The sequence below is a fragment of the Ochlerotatus camptorhynchus genome, unplaced genomic scaffold (genome assembly GCF_037179485.1).
Source record: "Ochlerotatus camptorhynchus isolate MF236.1 unplaced genomic scaffold, CSIRO-AGI_Acam_v1.1 ptg000185l, whole genome shotgun sequence".
NCBI lineage: Eukaryota > Metazoa > Arthropoda > Insecta > Diptera > Culicidae > Ochlerotatus > Ochlerotatus camptorhynchus.
The window spans coordinates 3,107,842-3,123,178 of NW_027040675.1; the positions used below are offsets into that span (position 1 = coordinate 3,107,842).

The 15,337-nt window shown below is 43.2% G+C and overlaps 4 protein-coding genes across 4 annotated transcripts in view; 3 read left to right on the forward strand and 1 right to left on the reverse strand.

The window, feature by feature from the left end:
- Positions 1-236: 236 nt before the first annotated feature.
- On the forward strand, positions 237-4,658 carry LOC135702144 (uncharacterized). The gene is made up of 5 exons (XM_065223136.1): positions 237-624; positions 1,069-1,214; positions 3,159-3,252; positions 4,404-4,596; positions 4,643-4,658. Exons 1-5 carry the CDS (start codon positions 294-296, stop codon positions 4,656-4,658), a joined length of 780 nt encoding a protein of 259 aa, XP_065079208.1. The 5' UTR covers positions 237-293.
- On the forward strand, positions 4,560-5,900 carry LOC135702105 (uncharacterized). Its single transcript, XM_065223104.1, has one exon. It carries the CDS (start codon positions 4,729-4,731, stop codon positions 5,800-5,802), a length of 1,074 nt encoding a protein of 357 aa, XP_065079176.1. The 5' UTR covers positions 4,560-4,728; the 3' UTR covers positions 5,803-5,900.
- On the reverse strand, positions 5,812-7,452 carry LOC135702106 (uncharacterized). Its single transcript, XM_065223105.1, has one exon. The coding sequence runs from the start codon at positions 6,908-6,910 to the stop codon at positions 5,933-5,935; it is 978 nt and encodes a 325-aa protein (XP_065079177.1). The 5' UTR covers positions 6,911-7,452; the 3' UTR covers positions 5,812-5,932.
- A 5,380-nt stretch (positions 7,453-12,832) lies between these two features.
- Positions 12,833-15,337, forward strand: part of LOC135702145 (uncharacterized) — a 31,305-nt gene continuing 28,800 nt past the window's right edge. The window contains exon 1 of the mRNA XM_065223137.1: positions 12,833-13,087. Within this exon, the coding sequence (XP_065079209.1) occupies positions 12,833-13,087 (255 nt within the window). The remainder of the gene's footprint in view (positions 13,088-15,337) is intronic.

The following is a 15,337-nucleotide window of genomic DNA, read 5'->3' on the forward strand; positions in this document are numbered from 1 at the left end:
ATGCGTTGCTAAAGCTCCTTTAGCAACCCCCACCATAAGAGCACCCGCACCAATGCGTAGCCATTTGCGCTGTTATTATGATAACTTTGATGGTTGCTATTTTAGTTAACTATCGATTTACGCACCCGCCGTTGCTATCATAGTTGTTAATTAACCTTCTAATTTTCGCACCGCTAGTTGCTAATTCTGATAACTATCACCGGTTGCATGAAGAACTCTGAAAGAGTGACAGCTATTTGTTGTTGTTTGAGTTTCTTCTAAATTTACGTGCTGGATAGAACAATAATTGTGAAATGGAGAACGCGGAGATTTTGTTTGAGTATTTCTCAGAATCCAGTGATGAGGAAGAAGAATTTGCCGTGAAGCTACTACTACATGCGCAGGGAACCGTATTCTTGAATGCTGAAAAAAGGCGGGGTGGTTCCCAGCCTGGGAAACGGCCAAACATTAACAGACATGCAGAGGAAGGAGCAGCCCGATTACATGATGATTATTTTTCTGAGACGTCAACTTATACGAATGAACAGTTTCGACGGCGCTTTCGGATGCATCGGAATTTGTTTCTGAAAATCACAACAGCGATGGAAACAAACGAATATTTCCTTCAAAAACCTGATGCCACAGGAAAGTTTGGTTTGACATGCATCCAAAAATGTACTGCAGCTATCCGGCAACTCGCATATGGCTCACCATCGGATGCTATAGACGAATACGTCCGAATCGGTGAGTCAACAGCTCGGAAGTGCCTGCTGGTGTTTTGTCGCACTGTTGATGAAATTTTTAGCGAGCAATACATGCGCTCTCCAACGCAAATGGATTTGCAACGATTACTTGAAGTAGGAGAAAAGCGGGGCTTTCCAGGTATGTTAGGATCGCTGGATTGCTGCCATTGGCAGTGGAAAAACTGCCCTACTGCTTGGGCTGGGCAGTATAGAGGGAAGGAGAAAAAACCTACTATAATCCTCGAAGCGGTCGCGTCGTATGATCTGTGGATTTGGCACGCTTTTTTTGGAATGCCAGGATCCAACAATGATATAAATGTGCTGGATCGGTCTCCGCTCTTCTCCAACGTTTACTGCGGCAAAACTCCACCAGTTGAGTTCAGTGTCAATGGTCGCACCTACAACACCGGATATTATTTAGCTGACGGAATATATCCTCCTCTCTCCACACTGGTACAAACTATATCGTCACCCGCTGGACAAAAACGAAAGGTATGTAGTTAAATGTTTATTCATGTAGGTATTAGAAAAAGTCTTATGCTGGGCGCCCACTAGTGTGGTGGAGGTGGGGCATCTGCTAGCATGTCAAAACATGACATGTTTTATGATGTCACACCTCCGCCACATTAATGGGCGCCCGGCCTTAGGCCTAGTCTAGGTTTAGTTTCATGCTTTGACCGCTTTTACGGTGTATGGTTGTTCCGAATCCGGAGGATCACCCATGGCCTACCGGTCACGACATCGAATTTATTTCGATAACACATCAACAAGTGCTTTGGAATAAATCACGGAGGTTCAGGATAAATTTCATGAATTGACCACTTATACAGATGTTCTAGATCTTCCAAAGGATCACCCTGGGGGTCCATGTTCCGGTCACAACTTCGAATTCATTCTGAAAATAAATCAACAAGTGCTTTCGAAAAAACCTCCGAATTCTAGAACAATTTTTCTTAATTGGGATCTTTCACGGATGTTTCGGATCTTCCAGTGGATCACTCGTGGCTCCTACGGTCCTTATTACGGTCATAATATCGAATTATTTCTGGTAAGACGTCTAAAGTAGTTTAAAAAAAAACCACGTAGCTCTAGGATCAATTTTATGAATTGATCACTTTTACTATTGCTCCGGATCTTCCGGATGATCCCTCCGAAGCTCCCTGGGTCCATTTCACGGTCACAACATCTAATTCGTTGTGACAACTCATTCAAGAAATGCTTTCGAAAAAACAGCACCGTGGGAGCAGTTTCATGAAATGACCACTTTTACGGTTGTATCGCATCATCCGGAGGATCACCCCAAGGCCTCCAGGGTCAATTTTTCAGTCACATTTTTTAATTCATTCTGATAACACATCAACAAGTGCTTTCGAAAAAACCATGGAACTCTAGGATAAATTTCATAAATTGAATACTTTTACAGTGGTTCCGGATCTTCCGGAGGATCACCCCGTAGCTCCAAGTGGGTCCATATTCCGGACAAAATATCAAATGTATCCTCAAAACACATCAACAAGTGCGTTCGGAAAAAACCGCAGAGCTGTATAATCAATTTTTTGAATTAACCACTTTTATGGTTGTTCCGGATCTTCCGGAGGATCATCCCGTACCCTTCAGGGTCCTTATTCCGGTCACAATATCAAATTCATCCTGATAACGCATCAACAAGTGTTTTTGAAAATATCGTGGAGCTTTATGATCAACTTAATTAATTGACCGCTTTTACGGTTGTTCCGGATCATTCGGTGGTTCACCCCAAGGCCCCAGGGACCATTTTTCGGTCACAACTTTGAATTCATTCTGACAACACATCAACAAGTGCTTTCGAAAAAACCGCGGAGCTCTAGTAACAGTTTCATGAATTAACTACTTTTTCGGTTGTTCCGGATCTTCCGGAGGACCAGTTTGTGACCTGCTGGAAGCAAAGTTCTACCAAAAGGAATACTATCTGCACAACATTTTTCCCAAAGACACCAGGAAGCTCTCTCTTGAAATAATCCCAAAATCAGGGGCCACATTGCGCAGCTCGAAACGAAAAACTTTTTCAAACAAGCGTTCGTATAAAAAATGTTCCGTTTCGAGCTGCGCAATGTGGCCCCAGAGTTGGGTCCCAATTAGCTCAAATCCCAAATCAACCGTTCTATAGGAATCCGGAATAAACGAATCCGTACTAGTAGGAACCTTAACTATATGTCTCGAAAACCAGGACAAAATTGAAAAAAAAATATCAACTGGAGCTAAATAACCTCCCGCATCGATGAGTTGGAGCATTTCTCTTTGAAAAGAACTTTTTTACCCATATATAAATTACTGTAACTCTAAACTTTTCCAAAAGAAAAAGTTTTAAAACCTTTTTTTGAAAAAAGTTTAGAGTTACATTTGTTAAGTTTAAGTTCATGTTTAAAAAATTTGTTCCACTATTTCTTTTGTTCACAGTACTTCGCAGAAAAGCAAGAATCGGCCAGGAAGGATGTTGAACGTGCCTTTGGAGTGTTGATGGCTCGGTTTGCCATTATAAAAAATCCGGCCAGTGTAACCCTCGTCCAGGGTGACAATTATAAACCACCCTTTTGCCGTGTTTGCCATGAGCGTGTGTCTTGTCTGTTATAATTTGTTTTTGTTTTGGTCACACGCTCGGCAACATACTCATGTAAATATTTTAATTTGTTATTTTCTTTGTAGATTTTATTCGGTTTTTTATGTTGTTAGTTTAGCTAGATAGGAAAAAATTATCGTTTATTAATGTATCGCGTCTCAAATAAAGTTAGGTCCTGATTCTCCTCCCGCTGCAGACGAAGGCGAAAAACATAATCAACATAACAGTCGAGCGCGGTTGCAGGAGCGATGGCGGTTTTGTTTTGGTGTTGTGACGTTGTGAAAAAAAAGAGGAGAACAGTTCGAGCCACGTTGGAGTCTACGCGGGTTTTTCGTTCGGAGACGTTTTTTTTCTTAGTCCCGAGAAAACGGACTTTAACTGGGAAAAGTTTGCCCAGCCGCGACGCGAGTGCCAGTACGCATCTTCCCAGTGCACCGCGAGTGGAAGTCGGCCCCGTGGCTGCGAAAATTAGTGTTGTTGAGTGCAACAGAGTGTCGGATCGCCATTGTGGGAAGCTAAACACTAAGGAGCTAATCGCTTCCCCGGCTAACCAAAAAGGATCCGGTAGACACTCGCCGTCCTGACTGCGGTGGCTCAGCCAATAGAGCCAGTCTCACCACCGCAGTTAATCGTCAAGCAGGACGAAGCAGGCGATACCAGAGGTGAGTTTGCCTGGGCAGAAACACTGCGGTGTCTGTCGGGGTTGCCTACGGCGAGTAGGCAATCCGGTGATTCGTCACCAACGTCGCCGGGGGGGTTCCAACAGACGAGCCCAGCTCATCCCCCCCGCTAAGTGTCAAGGACAGCTGCTAAGCAGCCGAATAAGCAAACCGCTCAGCACAGTCCGTGCTTTGTAGCAGCAGAACCGCCGCCATACCGTCGTCGAAGGGCCCCACCGAAGAGCAGCAACAGCAACAGCGAGGAGGAGAGGGCAAAGATAAGTAGCGAATAGACGTCTAAAATTGCATTTCCTTTTGTTGTTTTGTCCCACCCAAATCCGAACGTCTTTGGGGGAAGTACCCTTGCTCGAGGCCGCCCCGCCGGGGTAAAATCGGGCCAGCTATAGGCTGGCAGGTAAGCCGTAGCTTACACCAGGTTGTGGAATAAAGAGGATTTAAAATCCATTATTCGCACCTGTATAATTCTACACAACATGATCATTGAAAATGAACGTGATGATCCTACGCCATTCGATGGAGAGGAAAATATTGTCGGGCCGCCACTAAACCGGACCACGCTAGCGCGACTTGCGACCCGACGTTCAGTCGCGACAATGTGGTTTGACGTGTTAATGTCAAAGTTCTGTCATTACTGTTGTCACCAGGTGGATTTGCAAATAAATAATGTTTTTTTTTGTTAGCTTGATCCCATCGCACAAGATTTTTGATTAAAAATTGTCCTCTATTTAATATGAAGCCAAACACAAAATCTAACATAATTATTCAGAATATTCGTGGTCAACACGCCAGCAGTAACACGGTTTATCATGCGCTTTACGGCCATTATTTTCTCGGGATATCGAAGAAGGATCTTAGTATCATTTATGGAAAATGCCGATCAACTATTTACGAGTGGTTCTTCAAGTACGAGCGAGATGGAATTTTCCGAAGGAAGCAGCGCCTGCAAGTGTTTAAGAAATTCAGCACCGATATGCGTGATTGGCTTGTCAACCTATATCAAAACGAGCCTTTCTTGTTTTTGGACGAAGCGAAACAGCGATTCCAACAGCGATTTCTGCTATCGATAAGTGTGTCATCTATTTGCACAATATTGCATGAATCTGGATTGACCTGGAAGACTATCGAAAGAAGGGCTATCCAGATCAGAGAGGATGAGATAGTCCGGTTTGTTAAGGAAATGCTTGCAGTTCCATGGGACTTGTTTAACCTGGTTTTCCTAGACGAGGTTAGTATTGACAATAAGGATATGCTGCGCAAAAAAGGCTACGGAGTTGTTGGCCAGAAACTTATTTATCGCGGGGAATTCTGTAGAAAGCCTAGGGTTTCTTTCTTATGTTTTCTAGGAATCAATGGTATGCTAGATAGTTTCTGGACGGAAGGAACATTCAACCGGCATAAATTTTTCAGATGTTGTCGAAACTTTGCTATAAATAATCCCCATGTACAACGGTATCCTGGGTTTCACTCTATTTGGGTTTTGGATGGTGCTCGCATCCATTGCGACGCCAATATCATAAGATATTTTCGCTCTATTGGCATCATACCGATATTTCTACCACCATATTGCCCATTTTTTAACCCTATAGAGATTATCTTTGGCTTAATTAAGGCGTACCTTAGAAGGAATTACCGAGAGACTGGCTCCATTTTGAAAGAAGTTTGTGCAGCTATGAGTGCATTCAAAGTCTATGAGTGTAAGCAGATATTCGAATACTGTGGATACTTACCTGGGGGCGTTTTTCTTGCAGAAAAAGGTCTGGACCAAGACCCTAAATATATGGATTTCAATATTATTCCTGAATGAAAGTCATGAGCAGTCGTATATTTGATGAATAAAAGGAATGTTTAAAACAGTTGCATTGTTATATTTGTTATATTTTGATAAAAAAAAAGAGTACATGTGATAATTCCACACAACGGGCTTATTTTCATAATCATCCCGCATGATCCACATCCTCGCAATCAGTCACCTTCTCGGCTATCTCACGACTAAGGTTTGATTCTTCCGGTCGCGTAACCGATTCCATCGCTGTAAATAGTTCAGAATTCACCGATCCTCTGGCGGACATGCTGTCTATTTTCTGTTTCATTCCTTGCAAGATATTAAGAGCCATGTTTAAGTCATTCGAAAGATCAGTCATATCACGGCACCATGCATCATTATTTGTTTGGGCAGCAACCATACTCCGATGAACAGATTGTAGTCGAGCCGCTTCCGAGACACCAGTCCAGCGAAAGTATTTGGACAACTCGATAGGAGGAGATTCAGCTTGCAACATTCGATCACGGTTGTGGGCTGGAGCTGAATTGATCAAGTTTGCCCACAGCATCCAGGAACTGAAGTGTCCCTCAATGTGGGAATGACTGCTTCGTAGCTCACTAGCTAATACTGAGTCATCCCTAGTTGAATGCGCCCCTGAGCGGTCAGGGTTTTGAGGTGCAATCAATCTTCGCATTACTAATTGATACTGACCTAATGATTCAATATTCGTGGAATAAGCATACACGAATATCTTAATAGATTTGCTCCTCCATGACACCAGCAGCCGTGGTGTGATACGTGATGTTGCATAGATCTTTTTCTTCACCGTATCTTGTAGCGAAACGAATTTATCGATGTCCTCAAATTCTGGATCTTGTTTTTCCGACCAGTGAGGAATTTCTTCTTCGAAGATCACCTGTCGACGTACCAGTTTGCAAGCTTGTTTCCAAATGCATTGAAGTATCTCCTCGAGTGAATTCCCATTCACAAGTGTTTGGGTTACTTCCTTTGGCCGCAGCTGGCTTTTATATAAACGCTGAACATAGATCCCATTGAAGCAGAATTTTGACTGCACTCCTTCATCATCCGATCCAGAAAACTCAATGTCAAAGTTCATTTCCTGAGTCGCTGTCTGATGTACTGATGGCATGTCCGTATCGTCAACATTTCCACCAGCACTGGAGTCGATGTTGCTGGTACCTTCGAGTGGGTTGCCGTCTTGATAACCATCTTCTTCCTCAAGGTATTCTTCCGGTCCGTACGAACTGTAAAAATAAACCCTACATTAAGATAAACTAATTGTCTTAAATTTCATAGTAAATTTTTAATAAACTTACCCGTCCATTTTCACCGGATAAAAACAATAACAAGGAGCAAATTGACAAAACTGATTTCAGACTGTGAAGAATAATTGACAACAAAAACAACACGCTAATCAGAAGTACCTCACAATACTTACGTTTTACGCACACTCAAAGAAAAAAAACACTTTCGATAAAAAGGGAGCTTATTACATGGAATATAAGATGTTTTAAACATTAGAATGGTGAATTAAATACTTTGAAATGTCAACAGACTAAATTGATGTGTCTAGATTAGCTGATAATGTTTTCTTACGCGTTTAGATTCTGAATTTTATTTACTGTAATGTGAGAAGTTTTTTTAGTGTGCGTTTCGCAAGTTAAATAGGAATTCGGGTAGTTGCGCCCTCCTTCTGAATTTCTATCGAATAGACAATAGTGTTCATGAAGTAATGAGACCAGTGGATAATTTTGCAGTGTTCCTGAATCGGTATATGAAAGTACATAACACAAGCCTTCACCATCAACTTCAGAATGATCTGATTGAGCATCTGTGGAATATTTATGAAGAGGGACGAAGATTAATTTAATATTTACTTCAATGTTGCTTCAATTTCAATCTTAACAAGTAATAAATCAAAGAATTTCAAAAACTCAGGTTATAAAACTGTTTTGAAGCGATCTCACCTCCTGTTCACAAGCTATGAATACTGATCACCGTGACCAGACTACAACTTGGAGAGATCTTTGATATTCCATCATACTCGCCGTTGAAAATTAGCATGAACTGGCTTGAACTATATGTTGCATGCTCATGTTCCGTCGAGGACAAAAAGTGACATGCAGAACCGCATTCCAGAAGCTCTAGCCATCGTGCCCAGACTGCAGCTTGGAAGGATCTCTGGTACTTCATCACACTTGTCTTTGAAAATTAGCCTGGAATGTGTCGCGTGCTTTTGTTCCGTTGCAGAAAAAAAGTTGTATGCATAATTGGAGGATCTGGATATTGACTACCGTGGCCAGACTACATCTTGGAGGGACCATCCTGGGGACCATTCTTCGACATGAAAAAAGATCGTTTATTACTTTGAATGTTAATTCTGCATTTGAACATACCTGCTGCAAGAGATCTGGAAGAATTCAAACAATCAAAATTGGGAACATCTATCAACCTTTCTATGCGCACGACTATTGACAGTGCGAAAGTGAGGCTAACAATAACAAACCAACCTTTTTGACTGGAGTGAAAGTGAGGATAACAAATCTCACACTTGAAAATGGGATTACGCAAGTGTGCGTGTTATAAACGTCAGAAAGGTCAATAAGCAGCATCTCTGCTTATTGATGTTTTTGTATGATAAGTCTTGAAAAAAATTGTGTTCGGAAGCGATACATATTGTCAACCTAATAGGTTGTTACATTATAGAGGTCCTACACAACTCAGGAGGGGCCTCGAGAGGAACTTAGTTTCCTAGACAGCCCTAATGGCTTGTGTCAATCAGTCAAAAAAAAACCGAACTGAATTGTGTTTCACATTTTATTATTTTCTATAATAGATTCAAACCAATAAAGTATCTTTTATTAACCAATACTTATGGATTAAGTAACAGAAGAAGAACGATTTTTGAAGTGAAGTTAAAGCTAAGTGTGAAGCTAAAAATCATCGTCAAAATCGCTGTCAATTAAATGTTGGGCTGTTCCATCTGGATCATATTCCTCGTCATTTTCTTCGGGAGTACCATCCACGTACACCCAACCATCATTATCCAGAAGTTCCGGTCTCGGTTCCAGTTCCATTTGGGCATACTTTCTGGTTTCGTTAAGGATCCTCTTCTGCTCCAGCAAATAAAATTCCCTGGCAGTATCATTTAAACCATTCAAGTCCATTGACATTATTGAATGGTTTGCCAATCTGCTCAAAGATAGAGCTTTTTGCTTACTGTAGGTTAACCTTTCCGTTGCAGCAAAAGCCAACAGATTTCCAGCCTTTGCCATTGCAATTCCTGCATGAGCAGTGGCACATTGTTGATTTGCCTTTCGAGCTTTACTGGCCTTTTGCCCGATCGGACGACCGGAAGATGATGGCTCAGCGTCTGGCATACTTGTTTCTTCTCTTGCCAAATCAATGTTTTCTGTTGTGGCCCTTTTTCGATTCGGTGGTGTCTAGAAAAACAGTAATAATATTCGTAATAATAATGGTTGAAATATAAGAAATACATACCTTTACTGTGTGGTATTGCTGCCACTTCGGTGCACCATGTAAAATGATGAAGCAGTGCATCAACGTAAAAGTAGTTTTTTCCTTGGTTGCAAATAATGCAACCGCCTCTTTAACTACATCTTCCGAAGAAGCACCACTCTGGCAACGATTCTCTATTTGAGCTAGACTGCCAGCGAACTTGCAAACCATTTTACTGATATGGTGCCATCTGGCTTTGATGCCACTAGGGGCACGTAGCTCCGGGTTTGCTGGAACTTGTTTCTCCGAGCAAATCTCAAGAAAATTATTATACACGCGATCGTACATTGTTTTCGCTCGCTGGTTGGTACCGAAACTTGCGTCCTGCGAAGTATTCAACCACGCAATACACAATGCTTCATCCTCCTGCGTGGTCCAATTTGATCCGCGTTTTGAAGCACTCATTGTATAAAAACTGTAATATTAGCACTTTAAAAATTACCGCCTGCAACGAAAATCACGTAAACAAAATCAAGGCGGACAAAAAACAAAACAAACATTTGACGTTTGTTTCAAATAGCAACTTTGCGATGCGTTGCTACCGAGTAGCTAGATTTATGAACTCGCTACTTCCCGAGGTGTGGATTGCTATTTCCAGCATCTGAATAGCAACCCCCGGTGCGGTAGTTGCGTTATGGTGGGGGTTGCTAAAGGAGCTTTAGCAACGCATTGGTGCGGGTGCTCTAACGGAAGATGAGATTAAAAAAGCAACTGCGACGGATACACTTCGTCAGGAGGTATACTCATATATAAATTTATGCGTGCTGTTTCAAGCAACTGTATCTTTGTAACTCTTACAGGATGCCCTCGAAACGGAAATCTGGCCAAAGCAATTAAAAAGATTTGATGTGTTAGGCAGTGACATAGTTGTTCGAAAAGGGATCCTAGCCAAAACTGGTTGCGCAGTTATTCCGGAAAATCTTCGACGGAAAACTTTAGCAGTTGCACACCAGGGCCATCCATCAACGGCAAAATTTAAAAGTATTTTGAGGGAACGTGTATGGTGGCCTGGCATGACCAAAGATGCGGAAGCATGGGTAGATACATGTGCGGTTTGTGCGACCAACGGAAAACCAGAGAAACCGACACCCATGGAGCGTGTTTTCGCACCCAACACTGTTTGGGAAACAGTCGCTGTTGATTTTAATGGTCCATACTTGAAATACGGTGGGATCTCAATCCTGGTCATTGTCGACTATCGTTCCAGGTATGTGATTGCGAAACCAGTAAAATCCACGAGCTTTGAAAGTACGAGGAAAGTCTTGGAAGCAATATTCGAGAAAGAAGGCTTTCCACAAAACATAACATCCGATAATGAGGGGGGCCAACGGCGAAGATTATAAAAAGTATTGCCTTGAGCGTGATATCAACGTAATCTTCTCCACCCCATTACACTCCCAGCAGAATGGGCTGGCAGAAAGTTGCATGAAGTTAGTCAACAAAGCAATGGCTGCTGCTTCATTAAGTGCAACGAGTTATATTGACGAATTGAATGCCGCAGTACACGCGTATAACGCGGCTGCCCATTCCGTCACAAGAATACCACCCGAAGAAGTAATAATGGGGAGGAAAATAAAACGTGGACTTCCCCTGTTATCCCGAGGGAAAGCAAAATTTGATGATGACCTGCTGAGCACCAGAGATCGCGAATCCAAGATCCTAGCAAAACAACGGGAAGATCTTAGGCGAGGAGCTCGCCAGTGGCGGATTAAACCAGGTGACACGGTTGTAGTACAACGCCAGACTCGTGCGAAAGCAGAATCCCGATTCGATCCTCGTAAGTACACCGTGATAGAAGAAAAAAGTGGCATGCTAGTCCTGAACGACACCAATGGCCAGGTTCTGAAAAGACACGTGTCGCAAACCAAGAGGTCCATGATTGGAGACAGCCTAGAGGAATAAGCAAGCCTGGAGAGCCCGAAGGAGTAAATAACAGTCCTGACTCCACTCAATGTCCTGTAGGTGAAACTACGGGAACCGACTCAACACCGCTAGTAACTTGGCGTCCGGTAAGAGAAAAGCGAGCACCAGCGTACCTCAAGAATTACATTCATGTAACGGAGAATCATGGTGCACCACAGTGAGAAGTTGGACCGCCGTTGGACTCTTGAGGGATTCTTCGGAGTATGACCCGGAGCAGCTGAACATCGTACATTAAAATCCTGTCTAATTTAGAAAGCAGTCGACTAATAAAATGACCATAAACTTCACAACAAGCTGTCATTTTTCACTCCTCGGTTCAACCTTTTTTTAGGTAGAAGGGGGTAGAGTCGGTGTATAATGAGTCACGCCAAGAGTGAAGCCAAGTCTACCTATTGAACTGTCAAACCGGCTACCTATCGTGCAAAGTAAACAAAAATTACGATGCTATGAAAAGTCTACGAAAGGTATTGCAATAAAATATAAAATAAAATTGAAGAAATGATCATAAACACGCAATGAGCATTAAATTGTCATTGGATACGTTTGCTAATGATCAGTAATGAGAATTTCTACTATTGTTTGATAAGATAATTTGACAAAAAAACACTGATATAATGATTCACTACAGCCGCAATTTTTTGTTCTAGCTAGAAGTCATTTGAAGTTGATGTAGAAGTCCTCTGTTGCCAAGTGAAAAGAAAGGGAATCCTTCGAAAACAGGGATGCGGGTTCAACTGTTTTTCTCTTGGCGTGACTCATTATACACCGACTCTAGAAGGGGGATGCGTGGCAGTGCCGATGTTTCGGCAACACTGTATGTAACACCCGTTGTTTCGCCTTTCATTCCTTCCATCTTGTATAGGCATTCTTGGCTCATCACCGTCGCTGCGATCCAATGACGTTTATATAAGGTCTGGGCCAAGGGGCTTATTGGTGTTAGTGAAATGTGCAAATGGTTAGTGGTGTTCGTATTACATTGCAATGTTTATCTTTTTACACGAAACAGCTGTTGGCAGTGACGTATTTCTATCTGTTCTCAGTATGTTGGCAGTGACGTATATCTATCTGTTCGCAGATGTTCAGCAATGTTTACAACATTTTTGCTTCTAACACCAGCAAGCTGCCTGTTGGCCCAGACCTTATATAAATGCCATTGGCTGCGATCGTCGTGCAGCACCAAGCATCGTGGCTTTTCGTGTGCTGCTATCAGAAGAGGTAAGACGCATTTGGCAATTCAGCAGCGTGCTGGGCATTCCTCAGTTTCGGGGTATTTGTAGTACCGAAATTGCAATCTTTGACGAGCTTCCGTGCTCTGTTTATAAAGTGCGACATTCTTTCTTCTTCACCGGTGTCACTGTAGGACTGCTGTTGGCACTGGTAGAATTCGTATCGTGCCAATTTCACATCCCTCTGTGGAACATGTACCGTGACAAAGATGCAAGACAGGCTGCTACCGTATTTTGCTCTTCCGGATGTAGAGGCCACAAATTGAAAAATGTTCGGACCTCCAGTCCGAGCGCTGCCTTGAAAGTTGCTGCCACGTTCTCCTTCATGTTCCCGGCGAGCTTCAGTTCATCCGGAAAGGGGATGTTGCTGTTCATTGCGGGTGATGTCGCAATCGCTGCTGGTACCGGAGTTGGAGCTGGAGCTGGAGTTGGAGCCGGAGCTGGAGTCGGAGCTGGAGCCGGAGCTGGAGCCGGAGTTGGAGTCGGAGCTGGAGTCGGAGCTGGAGCCGGATCTAGAGCCGAAGCTGGAGCTGGAGCTGGTGCCGGAAGCTGGAGCCGGAGCCGGTACTGGAGCCGGAGCCGGTGCTGGAGCTGGAGCCGGTGCTGGAGCTGGATTCGGGCCTGGATTCATGTTCGCTGTTTGTTTCGTTTAATCTGCTGCTACTGTGGATGGCAACTTTCCTCCACCAGAAGTACGTTGAATTTCTGGCCAATTTCTTTATTGCGTAGTAGTTTTTTTTATATTCTAACGCCATGGTACGCAGTAGTCAGTGAATCAATGAAAATGCAGAGGTTTTGACAGAACTACTATATGCTGTGGCTGTCCATATACAGTAGCGCCAAAAGCATGCTGTGGTGGGTTCAAAACATAGCCATCTACATTCATCAGTTGGACGGGTGAATTGACAAATCCAAGTTTGAATCGGCCACCGAATTAATGTGTCAAACCGAGGGGGACGACTCTATCTACGATGCAAAATAAATTGTGTTATGCTGTGGCTAGCTGCACGCACGCTGAGCAGATAGAAAAAAAGGTTAATGACGATTCTGAAGATTTCCTGCAAAAAAATGATGCGCGATGCAAGTAGATGCGACAAATGAAAGAAGATTTTTCGAAGATTGATTCGCTAGTGTGAGATTTATTGAGCATCTAAACTTGAGTAAACGTGTCAAACTGATTACATTTTTGAAATTGTGACCAAAAAACTATTATTTACGATTTATTCTAGCGAGCTTCTGTGGAAGTCAAAACATGATCCGAGCAAAAAAGGTAGTACTCTTAATAATGGTTTGTAATGCTGAATTTTAAAGTGCTTTGTTTCGAAAATATCTTCCAAATAAACAAACATCATCCACATCACCCATTAGTCCACCGACTAAATCTATTGCCACTTTTTATGAATTTCAGTCGGTGTTTTAGTGGAGATTTAGTTTCATATAGCTGGAAAGCAATTGAATTGAATTCCATAAATTTTACCGAACAGTTCAGCTGTTCAGATTTCGGTAAAAATTACCGATGTCGGCGATAATTTCTAAGTGCATGCCACTAGACTCATTTTATTCAATGAGCAAAGTAAATACAAAGTGGAGGTTTTTTTATAGTTGACCCTTACTTACCTTACCTTACCAATCAGACTAAGGCCTTGTTGTCCTCTGCTGTCCGAAGAAGTCGTCTCCACTCTACTCGATCCATGGCCACACTTCGCCAGCCTCGTAGTCTGCGAAGGGTCCGCAAGTCGCCTTCTACTTGGTGGATCCACCTTGCCCGCTGCGCGCCTTTTCTTCTTGTTCCTGTTGGGTCGCTTTCTAGAACCATTTTCACTGGGTCGTCGTGCGGCATTCTTACGACGTGCCCAGCCCACCGTAGTCGCCCAATTTTTGCAATGTGGACGATGGATGGTTCTCCCAGCAGCTGGTGCAATTCGTGGTTCATTCGCCTCCTCCACGTTCCGTCATCCATCTGCACTCCACCGTAGATGGTACGCAACACCTTCCGTTCGAAAACACCAAGGGCGCGTTGGTCCTCCACGAGCATAGTCCAGGTCTCGTGGCCGTAAAGGACCACCGGTCTAATCAGCGTCTTGTAGACAGTCAACTTCGTGCGGCGGCGAATTTTATTCGACCGGAGCGTCCTCCGGAGTCCAAAGTAGGCACGATTCCCTGCCATAATGCGTCTTTGAATTTTTCTGCTGGTATCATTTTCGGTGGTCACCAGTGAGCCCAAATACACGAACTCATCGACCACCTCGATTTTGTCACCGTCAATCTGAACTCGGGGTGGGAGGCTAACATTGTCTTCCCTAGAACCTCTCTCTTTCATGTATTTTGTCTTTGATGCGTTGATGGCAAGTCCAATCCGCCTAGCTTCAGCCTTCAGTCTGATGTTCGTTTCCGCCATCGTCTCAAAGTTCCGTGCCATGATGTCAATGTCATCGGCGAAGCCAAGAAGCTGGATGGACTTCCTGAAGATCGTGCCACTCGTGTCTATAGTGGACCCTACACGATTGCTATTATTGACAATAATCGTATTGTCAATACATTCTATATTGACGTCAATAGATCGGTATTGACAATATTTCTGTATTCACATCATCAATATTATTGTCAATAATTCCTCTTCGCGTCAAAATATTGAAACGTGTGGGGTTCGCTTATCCCAGCTCTTCTGATCAAACCTTCTAACGCGATGTTGAATAGCAGACTCGAGAGTGTCCCCGATACTCGAACAACGCACATTACTCGATCCATCGTCGTCTTGACCAATCGCGTCAGTTTATCCGGAAATCCGTACTCGTGCATAATCTGCCATAGCTTATCTCGATCGATTGTGTCGTATGCGGATTTGAAATCGATGAACAAATGATTGGTTGTATTCGCGGCATTTCTGC

Coding starts and splice junctions, on each gene's coding strand:
- LOC135702144 (XM_065223136.1), top strand. CDS start 294: ATGGAGAACGCGGAGATTTTGTTTGAGTATTTCTCAGAATCCAGTGAT. Junction 1,215..3,158: donor CCGCTGGACAAAAACGAAAG/GTATGTAGTTAA, acceptor TTTTGTTCACAG/TACTTCGCAGAAAAGCAAGA. Junction 3,253..4,403: donor CATTATAAAAAATCCGGCCA/GTGTAACCCTCG, acceptor GGTAAGCCGTAG/CTTACACCAGGTTGTGGAAT.
- LOC135702105 (XM_065223104.1), top strand. CDS start 4,729: ATGAAGCCAAACACAAAATCTAACATAATTATTCAGAATATTCGTGGT.
- LOC135702106 (XM_065223105.1), bottom strand. CDS start 6,910: ATGCCATCAGTACATCAGACAGCGACTCAGGAAATGAACTTTGACATT.